This window comes from Malaclemys terrapin, chromosome 2 (genome assembly GCF_027887155.1).
Source record: "Malaclemys terrapin pileata isolate rMalTer1 chromosome 2, rMalTer1.hap1, whole genome shotgun sequence".
NCBI classification, from domain to species: Eukaryota; Metazoa; Chordata; order Testudines; family Emydidae; genus Malaclemys; species Malaclemys terrapin.
Window position 1 is genome coordinate 141,453,283 of NC_071506.1, and position 21,249 is coordinate 141,474,531.

General features: G+C 49.4%; 1 protein-coding gene across 1 annotated transcript; it reads right to left on the bottom strand.

Annotated features, from left to right (window-relative positions):
- Positions 1-17,296, bottom strand: ASTL (astacin like metalloendopeptidase). The gene is made up of 9 exons (XM_054017603.1): positions 17,210-17,296; positions 13,537-13,627; positions 12,841-12,958; positions 11,552-11,733; positions 10,834-10,915; positions 10,147-10,292; positions 1,324-1,452; positions 403-530; positions 1-123 (listed from the first exon to the last, which is right to left on the bottom strand). Exons 1-9 carry the CDS (start codon positions 17,294-17,296, stop codon positions 13-15), a joined length of 1,074 nt encoding a protein of 357 aa, XP_053873578.1. The 3' UTR covers positions 1-12.
- Positions 17,297-21,249: the final 3,953 nt, after the last annotated feature.

A 21,249-nucleotide genomic window follows, 5' to 3' on the forward strand; every position in this document is an offset into this window, starting at 1 on the left:
TCACTTTTCATGTCAATGAATCAGCTTGTCACAGCCTCCCCAACACTCTGCCATGCAGACAGACAGGTCATCAATGCCAACATCACTCCCTGCATCTGGGCCAATGACACCTTCCACCATCACCTGCAGGAGGAGAGAGGTCAGTAGATTGTGGCTTTGAGTTGGGCTCCAGGAGTGCCAACAGCAGGAAGTGTTGGTGTTTATGGCACATACCTAGTTCCTGCAGCCTTCTCCAGTGAGGATCTGTAGGTGACAGCAGAGTGGGCACAGCCTTTCCCCTTGAAGCTACCAGGCATCTTCCTAAAGAGCCTCCTGATCACCACATGGCTTCCTCCCTCCCCACCCAGAGATAGAAGGAAATAGAATAGCTGAGACTAAAGACCAACCCAGAGGGGCTCTCACCTGCAGCTTCTGTGACTCAGAGGCCTCCATGCCTACTTGATGCCAGTCTGTGCCCTGCTGCCCTTTGGCAGACCAAATTCTGTGCCACTCAGGGGCATCTGTCAACTTGATATAGATGTTTATTGTGCCTGGAGAGAGAATTCAAGCAACTAGTGCCAATGGGCTATAGAGGCTGATAAAGGCCAGTAACAAACCAAACATGGTCTGTGTCCCCACCCTAAAGCCCCCTGCAGATGAGAGTTATGGGCTACTTTGGTTCATGGGAATAGTCACTTCCACCATGTTGTAGCTCAGGTATAAACTGCTAGTGTTTAGCTAGTATTAGTGGCCACCACTAGACATACCACGCACTTATGATGCCTTTTTGCTGTTTGGTGTGTGCATGGGATACATGGTGGCTCTCTGGATCACCTAGATCACAATGTGACCTCCATCTGACAACTGAGATTACTACATGGCCCCCGGAAGGGGGACCAAAGCTGCAGTCCCAGGTGGGGGGGGGGCCTATAACCTCAGCCCTGCCACCCAAGGTTGAAGCTGAAGCCAAGGCAGTGGGGCTCAGGCTTCAGCCCTGGCCCCCGGCAAGTCTAACGCCAGCCCTGGTGATCCCATTAGAAAGGGAGTCACAACCCACTTTGGGGTCCTGACAGTTTGAAAGCCACTGATCTAGACACAGGCTTAGGCTCTGAGGGAGCTTTTCCAAAGGCCCAATATGGGAAGCATCTGTTACAGCTCCAGACAGAGCCATGCAGTGCTGTGCTCAGAATTCAGGGGCCAGTCCTGCCCCACCTCCTTTCCCCAGCTGGGAGCCCTCAGCCAGGATGTCAGAGCAGGTGCTTAAGACTGAGCTTGCTGCCAGTGTATTATTTAGTCAGTCTTACATTCTTTCAAGCCTTGTCAGAGGCACAAGGCCAAGCTTACCCATGACAGAGCCCAGGGGACTGTACCAGAAGTGGATGCATCCAAGCCTTTGCAGGATGGGGCTGATTAGAGAAGTCTTATGTCCGGTGGTTTGTCTGGCAGAAGGGGACTTCAGGGAGATGTAACCACCTGGTGGAAGACAAGTTGAATCAAATGTAGTAATCCTCCCCGATTGCTTGCTACCATGGTAGGAAGAAATTCCCTAAACAGGGGAGGGGCAGACAGCTCAGATGTCAGTGCATGTATACAAGATTGAACAAGGTACATGGAAGAGCTGGTAGTTCAGCCATGTATGGGGCTAAGGGTTTTGTAACCCAGAAGTGACAGTTTGCATCCTCCAAATGGCTTTAGGGTTAGGCTTTCAGGAGTCTAGTTCCTGGCTTGTGGTGGGCTGAGCATATGGATACTGTGGAAGTCCCATTCCATTTGGAGAGGTAAACACCCATAGAGGGTATCTGTCCATGTTAGCGCTGCTTGCTCCCCAGGGACACTAAGGTTTAGCTATTAAGTGAGCTGCAAAGGAAGTTAGGGTGGCTCATGCCTTGCATTTCTTTAGAATGCATGAAAGCCTCAGAATGTAGAGTTGGTGTTCCAAGTCTGTCACTGATCTTTGCTGGTTTTGCCTAGGGTACACACGTTTTGCCAGAGGCCCTCTGGGAAAGTCTCAGGAGCGAGACTCCACACCCTGCTTTCTAATGTGTGGTCTTAAGACTTCTGTTCTTCAAAATGGGAATCAGAGGCTAGTTGGGTTACTTGACTCTAGGGTTTTGTTAGAGTCCCTTCTCTTCCCATTGCTCAGCTTCCATGCTCACAAAGTCACTGCTAGGACTGGGGTCAGAATATGCCCGAGTTGTACCAGCTACTTTGGTCCTCCCAGGCCTATAACCAAGTGCAAGGCTGGGCACTTCCAGCCCTCATACAAGAGGGGCCTTTCCCTTGCTCTAGGAGGAGCTTTCCCTGCTATTAGTCAGCCAAGCAGGGCTAGTCAGAGGGCAGCATGCCCAGTCTGGCACAGCTCCTTTCCTCCTGGTGAAAGGACTGCCAGTCACCAGAAGGGGAGGCTGCCATGGCCATGGACACCAGTTTGTCCCAATGCAGACTCCCCGGTATTGGACTCCATGACTGCTAATAAGGCTTCATGTCTTATGTGGTACCTAGCCTGCTCCCCACAAGGGCTGGTTAACCAGGCCACTCCTGGATCCCATGGTACACAGTTACTCCCAACCCATTGCTGAGAGACCTGCCAAGAGATAGCAGAACTTACCCCTGGAGGGAGGAGAATGGGTTTCTTCAGAGAGGTTGCCACCAATTGCTGATCTAGCAGGTCTCTCCCCAGCAAGTATCCAGTCAAAGTCATCAGTATCACTCTGCTGCCAGCTACACAAGTCCTTTTCAAAGTCACAGACCTGCCAGCCAGGCTGCACCATAGCCCTTGGAGCTGGTAGGATGTGATGGGCATGTTTACCAGAGCCAGATGGCCTCCTGGGAAGAGGAGCTGCAATAGGCTTGTCCATGGCAGGGCGTGCTGTTGCCTGCATTGCTTTGGCAAAAAGCAGGCATGGAGCCAAGCTAGTTGCCTTTTTCCTTCCCAAGAGAAGCTCTTTAGGTCTAAAGACCCCATGCTTAGAGTCAGGAGCAGAATCAGAGGTACCGGTCTCAAGCCAAGGAACACTTTTGATCTCTTTTGCAGCTGGATATAATCCAGTGACAGAGGACATGTGAAACTCTGACAACAGGGCGCATTGCTTTTGGAATGCCTCTAGAACCTTTGCCCTTAGTTTTTCTAGGGTATTTGAGAGCAGGGGACTCTGCATTTGTGTGTCCCCATGGGTCAGAGTAATCACTTTGAGATCTGGATTGTTGTCATGGGGCAGGGCTGGGCTTTCACCTATATCTGGCAAGGACCTCTTGCCAACAAGGTGTAGGAGCTCTGGGTCCACTGCAAACAGGTCACTGGGGTGCTTTCGAAAAGCCCGTTTCAACTGAGTCACTTTTATGCCATGTGCTTCTTTAGTGCCTGGGGTTGGCATCACTCCCACTGTAGAGCTGGTGGTAGTGCTCTCTCGGTGAACCTGTGCTTGGGGGGTTGACTGTTCACCATTGGCCAGTCTGGTGGTGTTGATAGCCTGTTTCTCAGATAGACTTGAGTCCTGTTCTAGGACAGAGATTGCATTTCTCACATCCCAGTGACCCACTGGTATTACATGCTCTCTGCTGATGGAGGTGTATTTCCTGCCTTTGTCCCCTGCTAGTGGGCTTGGGGATCGGGTATCAAGAGAAGAGCCACTATAGGTAGGTTCCACTTCTCTAGATGGAATTCCTCCAACAGGAGATGTTGCTCCAGACTCCATTTGAGTCTTCACAGGCTCTGTGGAAGCCAGTGCAGTTTGGTAGTAGGGAGGCCACAGGGAGGGACTAGTAGGAGTGGTGTCACTTCCTGCAGAAGACATGCTTCTAATAGCAGACTGGGTATAGGCTTGTTCTCCATTTTTCTTTCTATAGCCATGTGTAGCTGTGTACCCCCTCCTCTCACTTGGACTGCTAGGGGTCTCAGCAACCTTCACTGTGGTGGAATAAGATGGTCTTGTGGCTTCAGTTCCTGCAGGTGGAGTCCTTGCTGTTGGAATTGGTCCCCTGGTCTCACCTGGGAGTATGGTTTGAGTCTCTGTACCGTTGCTGGGAACTTTATTCACAGCTTCTGTTGCCTCAGCCCCTGGAAAGCTAGTTCTCTCCACAGGTGTAGGAGAGCCAAGCAGTTGCACTAGTGAAACTTCTGTAATTTCCAGCTCAGTTTGGCTGGTGGTTTGACCTGCCAAAGCTTCAAGTGCTATCTTCGTAGAAGATGCCATGTAAGTCTCATTTTCTTCAGACAGCGTTGTTCCTATGGAGAGAAGAGAGGGTTTTCCTCTGCCTCTCTTTCTGTGGAAGACACTGACCTCCTCTAGTCTTGGTGTTGGGGTCTCAGGAGACTGTGGGGATACAGTCTTTGTAAAAAGCCCTAGTAGTGCTAAAGCTTTCATTTTGGCAGGTTGCGTCCCTTCTGTGGGCATAGGTGTTTGGCCATATTCTTCCCTGTGGAGGATCATTGCAGGTGTTTCTTGGCTGCTTATAGTTTTGATTTGCAATTCAATTGGGCTGGAAGTTTGGTGGGGTGAAGCCTGCTGCAATGAAATTCCCTCTGCAAGATCAAACCAATGTGTCACAGCTTCTAGGGAAGGCACCCCACCCATTGAGGGGAGACTGGTATATTCTCCACCTGTTTGGGTTGTGTTAGTTGTTGGTTTGCTTGTCCCCTGTTCAGGGCGCCTGGTGGGCCAGTTCTCAGGAAGCATCTGCTCATTTACTTGTGTAGACTGCACTTGCTCAGTTTCAGTGCTTATGGTATCTGAAGGCAGAGGATGGGTAGTAGACAGACCACCTTCCTCTCTGTAACTACTAGTTGCTTCCTTTTCCACCTCTCTTAGACCAACCGTCTTATTTTCAGGAACCTCCAGAAGCAGCATTACCCTGGTGGGATGCACAACTTCAGTAGCAGTGTCTGCAATGGAAGTTCCCTCTTCAGTGTTAGAGAGGGTTTGGGTTCTGGTCTGAGTGGAAGTGGTTTCTGTAGCCCCTCTCCAATGTGGGCTGATGGATTGGGTCTCCTGAACAAGGGTTTCCTTGGTAGGATGCCCTCTATGTTCTGACTCCCTTGTTACAGGCCACGTGCCAGCAGGAGTGACGGTGTAGGGGTGTCCTCCCTTTCTCAGTCCATGGCTGCTTGTGGCTTCTTGCACATTCATCTCAGTTGATATGCTGAGAACATGTGAGGTATCGTGGAGACTAGCACCAATGCTTGTAGTATTTGCAGTCCCAGTGCTTGGATTTGTTACTGGGGCCTTAGGTGTCTCTAGAGAGGCCATTACATATGTGGCTTTAGTTCCCTCTACAGGCATGGACGCCCTACCCTGCTTTTTAGGGCTCTTATGGACTTCTTGCAGCCCCAGGACAGCTTGGGTAGTGGTTTTGGTCAGAGCCTCCAGGAATTGTCCATATGCCACTTCAGTCACTGGCAAGTTAATTTCTTTTGTTGTCAAACAAGCTTTCCTTTGGCTGAATGGGATTTTCATCCTTGCCAACTCAGTGGGGCTGATGGTTTGGGTCTCAAGGTGCCCTGTGGCAGATGTTACTTTTGAAGGTGCCAAGTGTTTCTCAACTGCTGCTGCTGGCATTCCAGTGGGAGTCAGCCTAGAAATTCCTCCTCTGCCCCCTTTTCTGGGGCTATTTGGGGCTTCTTTTGTACCCACCACCTCAATTGCATTAGTGGTTTGAGTCCCAAGTGCCTCTGGAAAGGTATACACGCCTTCTATTGTTTTAGTGTCCACAGGTACCAGTCCCTCTGTTGTAGGGGCAGCAGACTGCTCTCTACCTTCCGTTCCTATCGCCATCCCTTGATCCTCTATTGCTTTTGCAACCAGCACCATTGTACAAGACAGTTCAGTTACTGCAGGTGCTCTCTCCTTGGCAGGAGCAAGAGCATGCCTGTACTCACTACTTTTCTTTCTATAGCTCTCAGCCTCCTGTACTCCCATTCCAACCGGGTGGCTTGTCCTGCTCCCCCAGGGCTCTTGAGGGTGGGGGATGTGACTGGCAGTTCTTGCTGAGGGAGCTCTCTCTAGAGCGGAGATACTTGGCACAGCCTCCTCTCCATGGAGGCGTGTGGCATGTGTTTCTCTGTAGCTCATAAGCTTGTTTGACTCAGGGGAGGCAGGAGTCAGTTGTGGAGGGGGCAGAGAGGTCTCCTCCCTAGCAGAATGAGCCCCTGTGGCCTGCTCTGTTCTTGGGGAAAGCATAGCAGGAACATTGGAGCCAGTCTGTGCCTGGTGCAGCTGCCAGGTCTCAGGGAGAAGTGGAGATTCTTCTGTGGTCATCACCGATTCAGTAGATTTCATTCCCAGAAATGGCTGGGTTTGTTTCAAGGGGAACAGGCCTTTCCTGAGCCTACTTCCCTGAAGGAGCATGACTTTGCTCTTGAGAGATGGCACCACTTCTAGGGACTCTATTCTTCCCACAGAAGGGAGTGTAGGGCTGGGTCTTCTTCCTTCCCTCCTGGGCTCACCTTTGAATTCTTGGGCTCCTATACCAGTTCTGCTGCTGGATACGGATAATCTCAGCTCATTTCCAGTGTTTGTGCTGATCACTTCTGCAGTCCGATAGTCTGGGCTGATTGTTGGGTTGCCAGGCTCCTTAGAGACCATGAGGTATGTGGGTTCAGTTGCAGCCCGTGAAAGTCTCTCTATGGAGTGAGTGGTGTGACTGACCCATCTGCTTCTCTTTCTGTGGGTGCTTATTGCTTCCTGAACACCCATTTCAGTTGGGTTGGTTGTTGAAGTCTCTGGAGGGAATGTTGCTTCTGGGGTTTCACTTGGTGGATGGGAGGTTCTCTCTACTGGAGAGCCATGTTCTTTAGCTTCCATGCCAGTGCCAGTAGTTTCCACAAGCCCAGACTCAGCTGTGGCCTCCAAAGAGGCTATTTTAGTCAAATGCTCTGCATCCAATGGGCTTGTGTTTGGGAACTGTGTCATCATTTGCTTGCTATACCCTACTTGGGCTATGGGTTCCCAGGTGAGAATGGAGTGAGTGGTTGGTGTCTCAGGAGTGTTCACAGCTTCTGATGGGTTGGCCATGGGAAAGCTTGTTCCTACATGGATAGAGTGAGGCGGTTGAGCTAATGACACTTCTGTAGTTTGTAGCTCAGTTGCATGGCTCTCTGACATCTCCATGTCATAAGGGTTCATGTAGGTTTCATTTTCTGCAGGCAGTGTTGATCCCAGGGGGAGAGGGAAGGTTTTTCCTTTAGCTTCCTCTGATCTCTGTGTAGGCGTCTCAGGAGCTTGAACGGTAAGAGCTTTTGTAGAACGGCACAGCTCACATGCAGCAATGGAAGCTGTAGGGCTCCCTTCCAGAGGTGTCAGGCTTTCCCCATAAGTCACACCTGCATGCATTTGTTGCTTACTTGAAGTTTTAAGTCTTAGTTCAATTGAGCTGAACGTCTGTGGTGAAGCCTGCAGCCGTGAGAGTCCCTCTGTAGGGAATGCTGCTTTGGGGGGCTTGATCTGTAAGGAAGGCATCTCACCCACTAAGGTGAGACTGGTATTTTTTATGCCAGTTTGGGCTTGGTTAGTTGTGGGTTCAGTATGGACAGGGGTGAGTCTCTCAGGAACTGTCAGCTCAGGCATTTCTATAGATGGCACCAGTGCAGTCCTTGACCTTGACTGTGGAGGGATAAATGTGACTAGTCCAGCTCCTATTCTGGAACTGACTCTGTGTTCCTTTATCTCCACTTCAGGTAGGCTGGCAGATTCTGGAGACTGGATAATCTGGGGAGAATACCCCTTTTCTGTATCACTGCTAATTGGAAACAGCATTGCCTCCCTTGTTGCAGAAGAGCTAAATTGGTCTTTAGCTTCAGTCCAAGCAGGAGAGACTCCTGTAATTACCATCTCACTTGGTCTGCTGGCTTGAGCCACTGGAATTTCCAGGCCTGATGCTTCCCTTGTAGGATGTTCCATGAATTTAAGTTCAGTTGCTGTGGAGGATGTTAACACAGAAGCAGGTGTATAAGTTAGTTCTTGCCTTCTGTTTGGAGGAGTGTTACTGGCTTCTTGTACCCACATCTCAGGTGAGCTTCTGGTGGACAAGGTACCTTGGTTTCTAGCTTCACTTCTTGTGGCTTCTGCAGGTCCTGCATTGAGTGGGTTTGTTATTGGGTTTTCAGAAGCCCCCAGAGAGGGTGTTGTGTATGTGGGTCCAATCGCTGTGGGTGACGTTCTTCCAACAGGAAATAATGCATTAGTGTGCACCCTCTCTCTGTTTCTGTGGTTGGTTTTAGTTGCTTGCATACCAAACTCAGCTGGTTCAGAGGCTTGGGAGCCCCAATCTGCTGGAAGGGTCTCTGCTTCTGTAGCATACTCAGCATCTTTCACTTTGGTCACTGGAAAGTAAGTCCCTTCTGTTAGGCTAGGAGAGCCATGTTGGTGGCTGGCTTTGATTTTTGTGGCTTCAACAAATCCCACCTCAGTTTGGGTCTCCATGGAGGTGGTAGCTTTTGTTGGAGGTGCTCTATAGGAGGTTTCCATTCCTGATGAAGACAAGGCTGTACCTTTTTTATGCCTAGTTGTGGCCCCATGCACTCTTATGTCCACTGGGTAAATTGTGTGGTTCTGAACAATCTCAAAGGAGGTAGTTAATGATGTAGGTTGCATCACTTCTGTGGGCTCAGTCTCTGTAATGCCACTGTTAGGAATGGCAATGGTGCTTTGCTCATGACTCCCTAGGCTGTATGCCTGGCTGCTTGCAGACTGGTTTCCCTGCTTAGTTGGGCTGCTGGTCCAGTTCTGTACAGGGGGTAGCAGAGAAGTCTGCTCTGTAGCATACTGCACAGTGAGAGTCTCCCAAGTTGGGGCAGACCTGGTCCTGGTGGGTGTGATGGTGGTTATGGATTTGGTACTCAGTCTGGCTAGGTTCATGGTCCATTTCTCCGTGCTGGTTGGATGTGGGGTTTCTGTGGCATGTACTTGCTCAGGGGGTGCTGCATAGGTCCCTAAACTCTCTTCTGAGGGGCTGGTGATCTCTGCTGTGGCCAACTCAGTTTGACTCTCCAGAGACTGTGTTTGGTCTGAAGACAAGGTCACCACTCCAACTTCAGTTGCTGGAGAGGGCCCCTTCTGTACCAGATAGGTAGAGTGATAGGCCAGCTCTGTTCCTTGGATGCTTGTAGTCTCTACTATTCCCACATCACTTGGCCTAGTGCCCCCTGTCTCCACAGGGACTACTCTTGCAGGAGATACCAGTTCTGGGAATTCAAGCCCTGCAAGAGCATCTGTAGGAATTTTAGTAGTACCTATTCCCTCTGCTGTCTTCCCATGGTGACTTGTCACTTCTGAGAGCCAAGCAGGAGGGGCCATTACTGTAGTAAAGTCAGACTCTTTAATGGAAGCAGTTCCCAGGACTGAAGTTTCCCCTGTAGGAATCAGAGGTTTCCCCTGAGCACCTACAGTCCCCATTTCCATGTGAGGTGGAGGGGGCTTCCCAGTAGCCTCCAGATAAGTTATGCCATGGGTAGACAGCCTTGTAGGTTCAAATATCTCCGACTCCATTATGGGGTGTTCAGCCAGTGAGACATTTAGGCCTTCACCATCCATTGTAGTTCTGCCCAGGAGCTCCTCCGTCCCTGCTGTGGGTGCACTTGTCGTTTGGCTAGAGAGCCTCCTTGCAGATTGGACTGTTTCAGGGGGTTTGGTTCCTGGAGAGGCAGCTCCTGCAGTGGGAGAGGGGGTGGATACTTTGATTTCCCCTTCTGTTGGGCAAGGTTCCAGCTCGTTAGAGAGGAAGTCCATTATATTCTCTTGGGTAGTACTTTCAGTTGGGCTTTCTGGAAAGAAGTTGTTTAGCAGAGGATCCATTTGTGCACCTACATTGTCTCAACTGTCATGCTATGCAACATGCCAAGGATGGCTGCAGTGCACTCTAATGCTAAGTGCATGTTACTACTTCTATAGGATGGGCTAATGAAGCATCTGTTCTGCAGATAGTTACCCACTGTAATCCAGAGTGCATCCATACCCCCCATTCTGATGTGGGCCCTGATCCTGCACCACCCCTTCCCCTTCAGGCCCTACCACCTCCCCAAACCTAGCTGTTCCCACAGGAGAGAACCCACTCCCCAGATACTTACAAAAGGTTTGTGCCAAAGTGCTTAGAAGCATTATTGCCCCCACAATGCACCATGGCCCTGCACCAGGAGAGCCCTTTAGGCACAGAAGGCACCCAGCTCCTCCCTACCTGATTCTGTCAGAGTCGGAGAACATTTGTAGAGTTTGTTGACTCTGGCAATGTCCGAACTGCTCAGATTCCACCTCTGGCCAAGAGCAACATAAGGATTGGAGAGTGGTATGATGGTGGGCAAGCCAGTCATACTAAAGGCATACCTAGAATTAAGACATGAGAATAATTGGTCAGGAGGCCAAGTAGTTCATGGAGAAGCAGCGATCTTCCAAGCAGTGTGTCCTACATTGAGTGTAGTGGTGAAAAGGTAGCTTCAGAATACCAGGCAAGGTAACTGGAGAGGCTGTTGGAAGCCTCCTTATTCTCCTTCTGTTCCTGAAGGAGACACTATTCCTGGCTCTGATAGAGAGGCGGCTCCCTCCCAAGCACCACCCATTCATGACACTAATGTGACATGCCACTTGCAGCTGAGAGAACATAACTTTTATATGCTTGGATAGCAGTGAAATAGTTAGCACTGTTATAGTCATTGGGAACCTGAGTCAACATCTCGGATGCATGGGGCAGTTTGCCCCTCAACTATTTTGGGCTCTCTGCAGACTCAGGCAGGCACCACTGCATTGGCTTACACTCCTTCCACATTTAAGAGTGGTTTCTACTTGCATCTTTAAAAGCTAACTGAGAACAGAAGTTCTGGAGAACAAGCTGGCAGCCTCAGGAGCTGTGTGTGCATGCGTGGCTTACCTGCCATAGTGCATGACTGAGGAATAGTCATAGTTCACCAACATGTTGCTGTTCCAGGATTTCATGAAGTTAATTTCAAAACCTGTAAGGCAAGGAGTGTAACAGATCTACTCCAACAGCCTAGTCCCCTAGCCTCATGGAAAATGGACTGGGACTTGCAGTACCCTCTGCACAACAGCAGCACTTGGAAGGGCATCAGTTTTGCCTTGTACAATTGCAGCTCTTCTGGTCCCTCATGGCACAAGAGACCAGTGGGATACAGTTAAATTGGCATGACATTTTTTTTTTTTTTAACTTTGATTGCTTGGTATCTAGATAGTCCCTCCTGGTCTGTTAGAATAAGCATTGCCCCAGTCTAAGTGGCTTTGGTTCTTAATGAAAGGCTCTAAAGTCCAGCATCTCCTATTGATGTGTTTCCAGGTTTTGGAATCTGTTCTGCACATGTACTCCCACCCAAAGGAAACTGGAGTTTCTTTCTACATGCAATACCACCATCCTACACTGGAGATCCCAGGTGTCCAGCAGTGGGCACGTGGGCTGTGTTAGCAGTGGGGATAGAAGGAGACTCCCTCAGTTTTCCCCAAAGGAGGACATTTGATCAGCTATGGAGGTACAGAGTGGAAACAAGCTACTTCCAACTTCTGCAACATCTTTCTCCAAGCCACTGGTTGCTTTCAGGAGAGCTCATCTGGAATGGACAGCAGAGGGGAGGACTTACCAGTCAAGATTTCGTTCCAGGAGATGCTAATGTACTTGTCCCGGTCAGCCCTGGAGTGCTCATGCCAGAAACCCACCACATGCATGAGTTCGTGCAGAGTCACCCCTTTCCCCCTTCGGAGGCAAGCAGGTGCTAGGGAGACCACTTGCATCCCACCAGTGCGTCCAACGCTGGAGAAGCACCTAGTGTGAACCAGAGACAGATGTTCAGGGAAGGGGACGGGGTACACTGCCAAGCAGAGCAGCCCCTTCAATGTGACTAAGGCAGGAAAGCTGGAGGCTGCAGAACTTAGTCCATCCATGCAGCTTCCACTCATCAGGAACTGCCCTGATTTGGTTATACCAGTGTAAATCCCACCAAGGGCAGGATCTGAACTTCAGCCAGGTCCTGTTTGAGCGCTAGTAGCATCTATACAAGCCAGAAGGGGCAGTGTCAAGCTAGAGACTGTCCTGGCATTGGAGAAGTTGCCCCATCTGACAGCTTTGCCATTCAGCTCAGGAGGAGTTCTGCTGACCCAGCTCAGGGAACAGAGCCACCTCCACCCCATCCATGGTACCTCTTGCTCTGTCACATGGCGGGCAAGCTCTTTGCCCAAGAGCTTGGGGGCTAGGAGGGGGAGGGGTTACATGAGCAGAAAGACAGCTGAGGGCTCCTGTGCCGGGGAGAAGAGATTAGACTGGAGTTCCTAGGACTGCAGGGATCACCTTGGCACTGGAAGATCCACCTACAGAGGGGTGGTGGTGCTGCTCAGGCACTTCAGTTGTGCTTTCAGTGCCAAGCTCCCCAGTTCAGGCCCTGCTGAATCTGAATACTTCCAGCATGTTGGATGGGCTGCTCTCACCTGGGAGAAGAGGGATGTTACACTGGCTAGGAGCATCATGGCCCCCTCCAGTGTCTTGTCCAGAGGATAAGAGGCTACAACTTCTCCTACAGCTCAAGTAGGAGGAACCCATGTTTTGGTGCTAAAGGGCCCAGATGATGTTCTTGCTGCTGGCTAGCAGGGGGTTGTAAGACAGCACCAGTGAGTCTCTGCTAGCTCTCTCTCCAGCAGAGAGTTCTGTGCTGCTCCCCAGCTTCTTAGGAGAAGCTGGGGCTTGCTTCAGGAATTTTACTGGAGGGGAATCAAACTTCAGAGGAGGGGTTGATTGATACCAGCCAAGGAGGAGTTTGCTTAGGCAGCATGGGACAACCACAAGATAAAGCCTGGATGCACGAGCAGGAAGCAAGCGAGAGGTTTTACTGCACTACCTTGGAGGCAGTTAAGTTATCTGCTCAGGCTCAATACTAACCCAGACATCGGCATGATAGAGATGAAATCTCTCTGGTACGAGTATGGAACAAACTTGATGCATGTGAATCTTGCGAAGTCTGCAAATGCTTCCTTGATGATCTTCACACTAGGCTTGTCTGGGGAGAACAGGGGTGCTTCAGTGTCATGTCACCTAGATGACTCACCTGCATCACTACAGCCCATCTGAGCCATGGAGCTCTAGCCCTACCAGATTTCCCTCTAGTAGCTGGAGCTACTGTAATCAGGTGGCAAGGGCAGTGTAATGCCATATAAACAGACAAGTGGCTCAACACCAGGTGGCCATTTCCAGCATCCAGCTTTGTGGCTAGTGGAACACTCAGGGTTCCTGGAGGGACAGGAGCTCTCCGGAACTGGTGACAAGCCAGCTCCAAACTAGTGTAGGAAGTCTGATAAGTTAGTGATTAGTCCCTAGTGAAACTCCTTCCATAGAGGACCAGGCAGCAGCAAGTCTGTGTTCCTACAGCTGGATGGGAGAGAAACCCCAGCCAGATAGGCAAGGGGGTTACTTTGTTCTGGGCTTTCAGGATTGTAGTGCCAAAGGCCAACTGTTACTGGTTATAGGCACCTTTCTGCTCCCTAGGGATTCTCCTGTTGGTCTCTAGCTAGTGCTGGTCACCCCAAACCTGGAACCGGCACTCCAGGAAAGGGCTTCTGAGCACTAGACACCACCTACCATATTTGTAGGAGATGATGTAGGGAATTTGGACAGTTCCTCTTCTCTTAGGCCATTTTGGGCTTGCAGATGAAAACACTCTGAAAGGACTCTGGAGCAGGAGGAAGAGAAACAAGCTGGTTTGGTGGGCAGGTGTCCCTAGGATTGGACTCTCCAACCAGTAGTCCCACCAAGACTAGAGGAACCTGCCGAGTTTGAGTGTGCCCCTACTATGTTCCTCCCTGAACACCCATTACCAGCCAGTCAAGATGAGTCAGTGGCTGCCACTTAATACAATTTAAGTGTACTAGCTGCTGCAAGCTGCACATATGGTACTGGGAACAGAGGGAAAGGACACTGAGTGAGCCACAAAGAGAAGCAATCTCATGTCATCTACAGTGAGAGCTCCCCCTCTATTGCTGCTGTGTTTGCATTGTGAAATGGTTAGTGTTTTAGTCCCATTGCAACACACACCCCCCTTTCATCAGGTCCTTGGAGCTGAACACTGCTTCAGCCAGAATCTGATGCAAGATATTCTCAAGCTGAGCAGAGGGCTTGCTAGAAGTATTGGCAAGCCCTGAAGTCACAGAAATGCAGGGTTGGAAAGGACCTCAATAGGTCATCCCAGTCCAGTCCCCTGCACTCAAGTACTATCTAGACCACCCATGACGGTTTTAGCTTAATTGGTTCTTAAGAAGCCTCCAATGACAGATTACACAATCTCCCTAGGTAAACATTGGAACAAAACAAACTATCCTGACAGTTAGGAAGTTTGTCCCCAATGTCTAACCTAAGTCTCCCTTGCTACAGTTTAAGCCCCTTGTCCTGTCCCCAGTGTTAGGGGGAACACTTTATCAGCCTATTCTTTATATCTCCCTCAGTCTTCTCTAGAAGAAATAAGCCCATGTGTTCTAGACCTTTAATATCATTTGTGTTGTACTCCTGGGGACTTCCTCCAATTTGTCCACATCTTTCCTGGAATGTAGTGCCCAGCACTGAACACAATACTGCAGCTGAGGCCTTATCAGTAGGGCCCTATCAAATTAATGGCCATGAAAAACATGTCAGACTGAAATCCAGTCTCCGCACTATGAAAAATTGGTTCTGTGTGCTTTTAGCCACTACTATACAGATTTCACAGGGGAGGCGACCAGTGTTTTTCAAATTCAGGGTCCTGACCCAGGGTTGGCAAGGTTATTTTAGAGGGGTCATGGTATTGCCACCCTTACTTCTGTGCTGCCTTCAGAGCTGGGCAGCCAGAGAGCAGTGGCTGTTGGCCAGGTGTCCAGCTCTGAAGGTAGTGCCCCTCTAGCAGCAGCGCTGAAGTAAGGGTAGCAATACCATACTGTACCATCCTTACTTCTCCACTGATGCTGGCAGCAGCTCTCCTTCAGAGCTGGGCTCCCAGCCAGCAGCAGACAGCTCTCCAGCTCTAAAGGCAGGGCTGCAGCAGTGCAGAAGTAGGAGGTTGTGGTTCTGCAGTATGCCCCCCCCCCCCAACCTTGTGACCACCTCACAACTCTTTTGGTCAGGATCCCTATAATTACAACACTGAATTTTCAGATTTAAATTTTTTAAATCCTATGACTGAAATTGACCAAAAGTGGAAAGCTACTTCTCATGTCTTGCTTACAACAATCCTGCCAATACATCCCAGAATGATGTAATATTGTTGCAAAATGCAACAAGCCACCAAACATTGATGACTCATTAAGTTTGAGATCCACTACAACTCCCAGAGCCTTTTCTGCTGTACTTCTTCCTAGGCAAATCACATCCCATTTTGTATTTGGGGCAACTCATTCCTTCTTAATGTCATACATCACGTTTGTCCTTGTTGCCTTTCATCCATTTCTTCCATACGGTTTCTCCAGTATGTCAAGATCATTTCAAATTCTAATCCTGTCCTCCAAAGTGCTTGCAATCCCCTCTTGGCGTGGTATCCAGCACAAACTTTAAGTGTACTCTATGGCATTATCCAAACAATTTATGAAAATTGTGATTAGAATTAAACCCAGGACAGATCCCTTCAGAATTCCACTCAATATGCCCTTCCAGCTTGACTCTGAAGCATTGAGTACGCTTTTCTAATTGGTTGTGCACCTGCCTAATGGTAGGTGCATCTAGGCCTTGTTGCTTTAGTTTATGGGAAGGCCATGTGAGACCATATCACATTACTGCTTCATCCCTATTCACAAGGCTTCTTACCCTGTCAAACCAACTTCAAATCCTCCTTTGACAGGGATTTGTTCTTAACAAATCCATGCTGACTGATCACTATTTTCTTCTAGGTGCTTGCAAACTGGTTATTTGTGCCATTATCTTTCTGGGTACCAAAGAAAAACTGACTGGTCTACAATCCCCTGGGTTGTCCTTATTCCTCTTTTATAGATAGGGGGAAATTATTGTGCCCTTTAGTCCTCTGGGATCGCTACATTCTCAAAGAGAATTGTTAGTGACTCAGATCTCTCCAGCCAGTTCTTTAAGTATTCTAGGATGCAAGACAGCCAACTTGTTTTGGGGTTGGTCTTTATGTCCAGGAGCACACTGCACCGATGCAGCTGTGCCACTTTATTGAAGATGCTACTACACTGACAGGAGAGCAGCTCCCATAGGGATATCCCTGTCTCCAGGGGGAACTGGGTTGGTGGATTTCACACGCCTGAATGCCATAGTTATAGGGATTTAGGTCTGTAATGTAGACCTGGCCTAAGTATTCTTAACTTGTTTTTCCCTATGTTAGGCTCAGATCCTATCCCATTTACACTGATGTTCACCATGTTAATAATCCAATTACTGCTAATTTTTTTGTGCGAAGAGGCATTTAACACTTTGGCCATTGCAGCATTTTCTGTTATTGTCCCCTTACCACCTCATCCTTGGTCTCCCTCTTGCTTCTAATGTATTTGTAAAGTGTTCTTGTTACCCTTATGCCCCTAGTTAGTTTAGTGTTGTTTATTGCCTTGGTCTTCCCAATTTCATCCCTACATGCTTGTGTTTTTTTATATTCCTCCTTCATAATTTGATATAATTTCATGTCAATTCATCTTCTACCAGGACCACAGCAGGGCTCAGAGGACCCTGTTGGTCCCCATGCCCAGACTTTTGGAAACCAAACCCCCCCACAGCAGGAAAATGAACAGTGACCCCCCTGCACAGCAGAGCCATCCACATCTTCAGGAGTCCTTCTCCCCACACTTTGCAACACCAGCATCAGTACTGCTTCTCTTACATGGTCTGAGTAGTGAAGATCGTGAATACTGACATCTAAGTCATCACACAATAGCTGATTTAGCACTCAACAAATGGGGCTGTTCAGGCCCTCTGCAAACAATAGGTAAGGGGGTGAAACATCTCTGCATTGGTGGAACTGGTTTTCCATTGAGTTTGTTCTCTGCCACCACCACAGCTAGTGAGATTTTAGAAGGAAAGCCAAGACAAAGCTAGTTGAGAGGACTGTCTGTGCCCCTGCTGACTACTTCTCTGTGCTTCCCTTCTCCCCAGGGCAGGGCGTGCATCTTGCTTGAATGCTGCTGTAGCAAACGCACGGACCTACAGTCGGGAACACCAGTAAGGCTCCCAATTCTTGACTCAGTTCTGCCAGCAGTACCCTGCTCAGGGTTAGAGACCTGACAAGAGCAGATATGGCCTCAATGACCCTGCCTTGTTATTCACCCCCTGGAGGGTCACTCACCACCTTGACGATGTCTCCCTCCAGCAGGAAGCTGCTCGCTGGTGCTTCTGGAGGAATGAGCTCTGGAAGTAGGAGAATCCCCGTCATTTGAATCACCCCATGCCTCAGAGGGAAGGTACATCACCAGGTGATCAGCCAGCCCAGAGTCAGAACATTTCCTGCATCCTGACAACAGGAAGCTCCACCCAGCCAGTTTGTTAGGAGTCAGCATGGGCCTGCTTCTTGGCACTGTCCACTGCCTAGGCTTTGTTACTACCACTCACCCTCCCCTCCCCTCCTCCCCCACCCAACACCCACAGGGGGGATTAGGTCTGATGTTCTTTTGGCCACTGTTCTCCTGGCTTGCGTTATCACAGGCATCCCATTGCCCACTCCCAGGGGAGTTAGAGACAGGTGTGGACAGCAGAGCACCAGCAAGAGCTGCTAGACCTCCGCCGGAGATGGGCTGAGCAAGGTGGTTCTCAGGTTTCCCAGACTTGGGGGCACTGCACCACACCAAGACACTGCTGGAGACTTGCTGGGATAAGCCACCCTCAGCAGAGCCTCAGCTGAGGCAGGGAGCCTGCCCACATGTACACAGCATACACTGGCTGGTGGGAAGATGGCATTCCTGGTCATACAGACATGGACACCCGGGCAGAACCGGTCCCAGCAAGTGAGAGCTTCCAGCATTCAGATTTCAGAGGGATCCACAGACACAAATGCCTCAAAGCACAAGGGGATTTCCCACCTTGGTTAATGTTGAGGATCTCATCACCCGCAGGTGGATTCCCAGCTGCATGTTGAGGATTTTGGAGCTGGAGGGAGTTGCCAAGGCCTCCTGTAGGGAGAGCTAGAAGGGGGGAGATTAAATAAGTTATTGGAGATTTCACTCCCACCCCCTCTTGGGGTAGGTCAGGGACAGGCATTGAGATGGTTTCACGTCCATTCCACCCCAAGCAGCATCTAACCCACTCATCCCCACTCCAGCTGCAGTTTTGGGAGTGACTTGGGATCATGGGTGCCTGTTTTGAGGGGGTGGCTATTCAGAGTGCTGATCACCCACCCAGAGTCAGGCCTGGTTCAGGGCACTAGCACAGTCTCAAATTGGGTCCTTGGAGATGGGGGTAGCACCAGCTGCACCAAGGACAAACCAGACTAAAATACAGTTCCCTCTCCCACAGCAATATTGGCTTTGCAGGGCCCACAGGAGCCAGGAAAGGAAACAGATACGGCTCTGGGCAGTAGAGGCCTGATCTGGCAGGTGCATGCTGTTCTCACAGCTTGTCACTTTTACCAAGCTGGCCTTTAGCCACCAGGCACCGCCAAGTCCTTTTGAAAAGTCCGGGATGTTGACTGTCCCGGACAGATGCTCCAGAACCCACATTCAGTGAATAGCACTCAGCCACTATGGAAGTATTGCAGCCACCCTGGTTGCCATTTAGTGAGGATTCATTTGCACCACATCCACTCAGCAGGTAGCTATCACGAGGGCCCAGGAGATTCAGAAACATCAAGCTAAGTTTCAAGAATTAAGCTATCCAGCTACTTTTATATAGAGAGCTTTGTAAAGGTAGCTAAGCTTAGGCCTCACCATCTTTGATCCGCTCAGATCCCTGACAATCTGAGGGAAATCCCCAAGAATTGTGGGACATTTTATACCGAGTCAAAGCTCCTTCCTCATTATGTTCAGTCACTTCCTAAAGCCCCTCTAGGATCTGCCATTGCCCCAAGCGCTAGGCATTTTCAGCCTCATTAAGGAGATGGAGGCACAGCAAGGTTAAGCAGCATGACCAAGGTCATCAGCAAGTTACTAACATCAGCAAGAGGCAAGTTGGCAGCTAGTCAAGGGACAGATGTTTAGGCCCTGATCCACAAGGCTACTTGGAAGCAACAGAGGGTCCTGTGGCACCTTTAAGACTACATAAGTATTGGGAGCATAAGCTTTCGTGGGTAAGAACCTCACTTCTTCAGATGCAAGAAGTGAGGTTCTTACCCACGAAAGCTTATGCTCCCAGTACTTCTGGGAGTCTTAAAGGTGCCACAGGACCCTCTGTTGCTTTTTACAGATTCAGACTAACACTGCTACCCCTCTGATACTTAAGGCTAGGCATTGAGATGCCCAAGTAGCCTTAGGTGCTTCAGTCCCAAGTTCGGTACTGCTACAATCCACAAAACTCCTGCCAAACCCTGCAAGTGCCTCAGCTCCCTCGGCACTGACGTTTCTGCCTCAGGGCACATCACGCACAGCTGCCTCTTGTCCCTCTAGGCATGTGGGCACCTAAACCTTAGAGCGATTCACAAGCCAGGGGAAGACTGGCGTCATGTGCAGGGCATGCTCAGAGGCTGCTTGCTGGATCCAGCCCCATTCAAATTCTGGCCAATGGAGGAGGAAAATGGAGACCCTTGTTGAAATCCTACATGAGCAGTGGGTGAACCCCCCTTTCAGGGAGGCTAGCCCCCCCCATCCCTTCCACCTGAAGCCCAACCCCACCAAGCACCCCCAGAGCCAGGCTCAGCTGCCTCACCACCCCCAGGCCAAGCTGCTGGTTAGGGTGCCCACTTGAGACCCCAGGCCCAGTCTCCTGCTCTCTCATTTCCCAGAATGGGCATCCCGCAACTTGGTGGGACAGGAGAGCACCCTCCCCACTATCAGTCAGGGCAGCTGCTTTGCCAACAGCCATGTGCCCAGCCTAGGCTGGGAGAAGCTGAGCCCAGCACCAGGACACAGGCTGTTGTCCCAAACTCTGAAGCGCTTTGCAGCAGGCTAGTGATATGGTTAGCTCTCCACCAGGGAAGCCCTAGCAGTGTTTGTTACAGAAAGCTTTCCCTCCCCATTTCCCCTCATTTATTTTAATTGTATAAATGGAAGGATTGATTTTAGCCAAACTGTTTTAGTTAAACAGTCTCATCAAGTACAATTCACCAGCTTGCCTCTTATTTAAATGATACAGTGGGGAAAGGGTCATTTATTTTGCTATTAATATTGCATGCAAGTTTGTTTTTTATCTACATGATTAACTCAGTGGCTGTTAATTGGTTAGCAGCTGACTAGCTCAATGGAGTGATTTCAGAGGAGTCTGCATAGCTTCCAGCTGAAAATTTCTACAAGAAAAGGGAGGGAAGATGTTGCTTTTGACTCAGCAGAATCTATACATTTAGTGATCAAAGACTAACAGACTCAGGTGAACTCAACCTAAACTTTTGGTAATGGAGTTTCTTCTTACTGAGTTTGTGGGGACTGACCAGTTATACATAAAAAACAAGTTCCTCTAAACAGAAGATAAAGTATGTTGCTTATAAAATAGCCATGTTCATTGTTTATCATTTTATAAAGTTGGTACTTAAGTTAATTGGGGGTGGTGGGGGGGGGAGAAATAGGAAGTTTGACCCTGTGCAATCCTTGCAGAAAATCCTTAGAATGAATTCTGGGTCTCCAGGTGCTTTTCCATGGAAGTTGGGCTTTTAAGCAGAAGGACAATGAAGTGAATGCTAGGCTGCCCACAGGTTACACTGAGACACTCAGCATTGCAGTACCCAAGTCCCACCATGGATCCCACCCTTATAAAAATCTTTAAAAGAACAAAGTCCTGATGTTTAAAGTGGTACAGCTATTGCTCTCTGGCTAGTATTCCTCAGAGCTCGCATTTGGAGCAGGGCAGATGGACCCCCTCGAACAGAGATATCACCTGTTGAGAGCTAGAAGTGCCATAGCTCTAGTTAGACAACAGCTTCCTGGCTCAAGAAGCTAGGTGGTTTCCTTTAACCAAGCCCTAGCAAAACCAATAGAGCCAAGCTTGCAAAAATAGGAGGGGATGAGATCACTAATGAGACTAAAGCTTCCACTATAGTATTAATAGAAGATCAGCTACCCAATGGGATCCTTTTCCAAGGAAGCCACCCTGACATCTTACTCTTTATGCAAAGTAAAGAGTAAAGTTAGGGCCCATCCTTAATTAAAGCCACAGACCCAGACATACAGCCCTAAACTCTCTGGAACTGCACTGTAGAGCCCAGCAGCTTCTCTAATTAAGCTTCCCCATTATCCTAAGTGGGCAGGT

Bases quoted from the DNA above. Each gene is read 5' to 3' on its own strand.
- ASTL (XM_054017603.1), bottom strand. From the start codon at position 17,296: ATGACGGGGATTCTCCTACTTCCAGAGCTCATTCCTCCAGAAGCACCA. The intron at 13,628-17,209 runs GTGAGTGACCCT...CTCCTGCTCCAG, and splicing joins AGGGAGACATCGTCAAGGTG to AGTCCTTTCAGAGTGTTTTC. The intron at 10,293-10,833 runs GTAAGCCACGCA...TCTTAATTCTAG, and splicing joins TCAGTCATGCACTATGGCAG to GTATGCCTTTAGTATGACTG.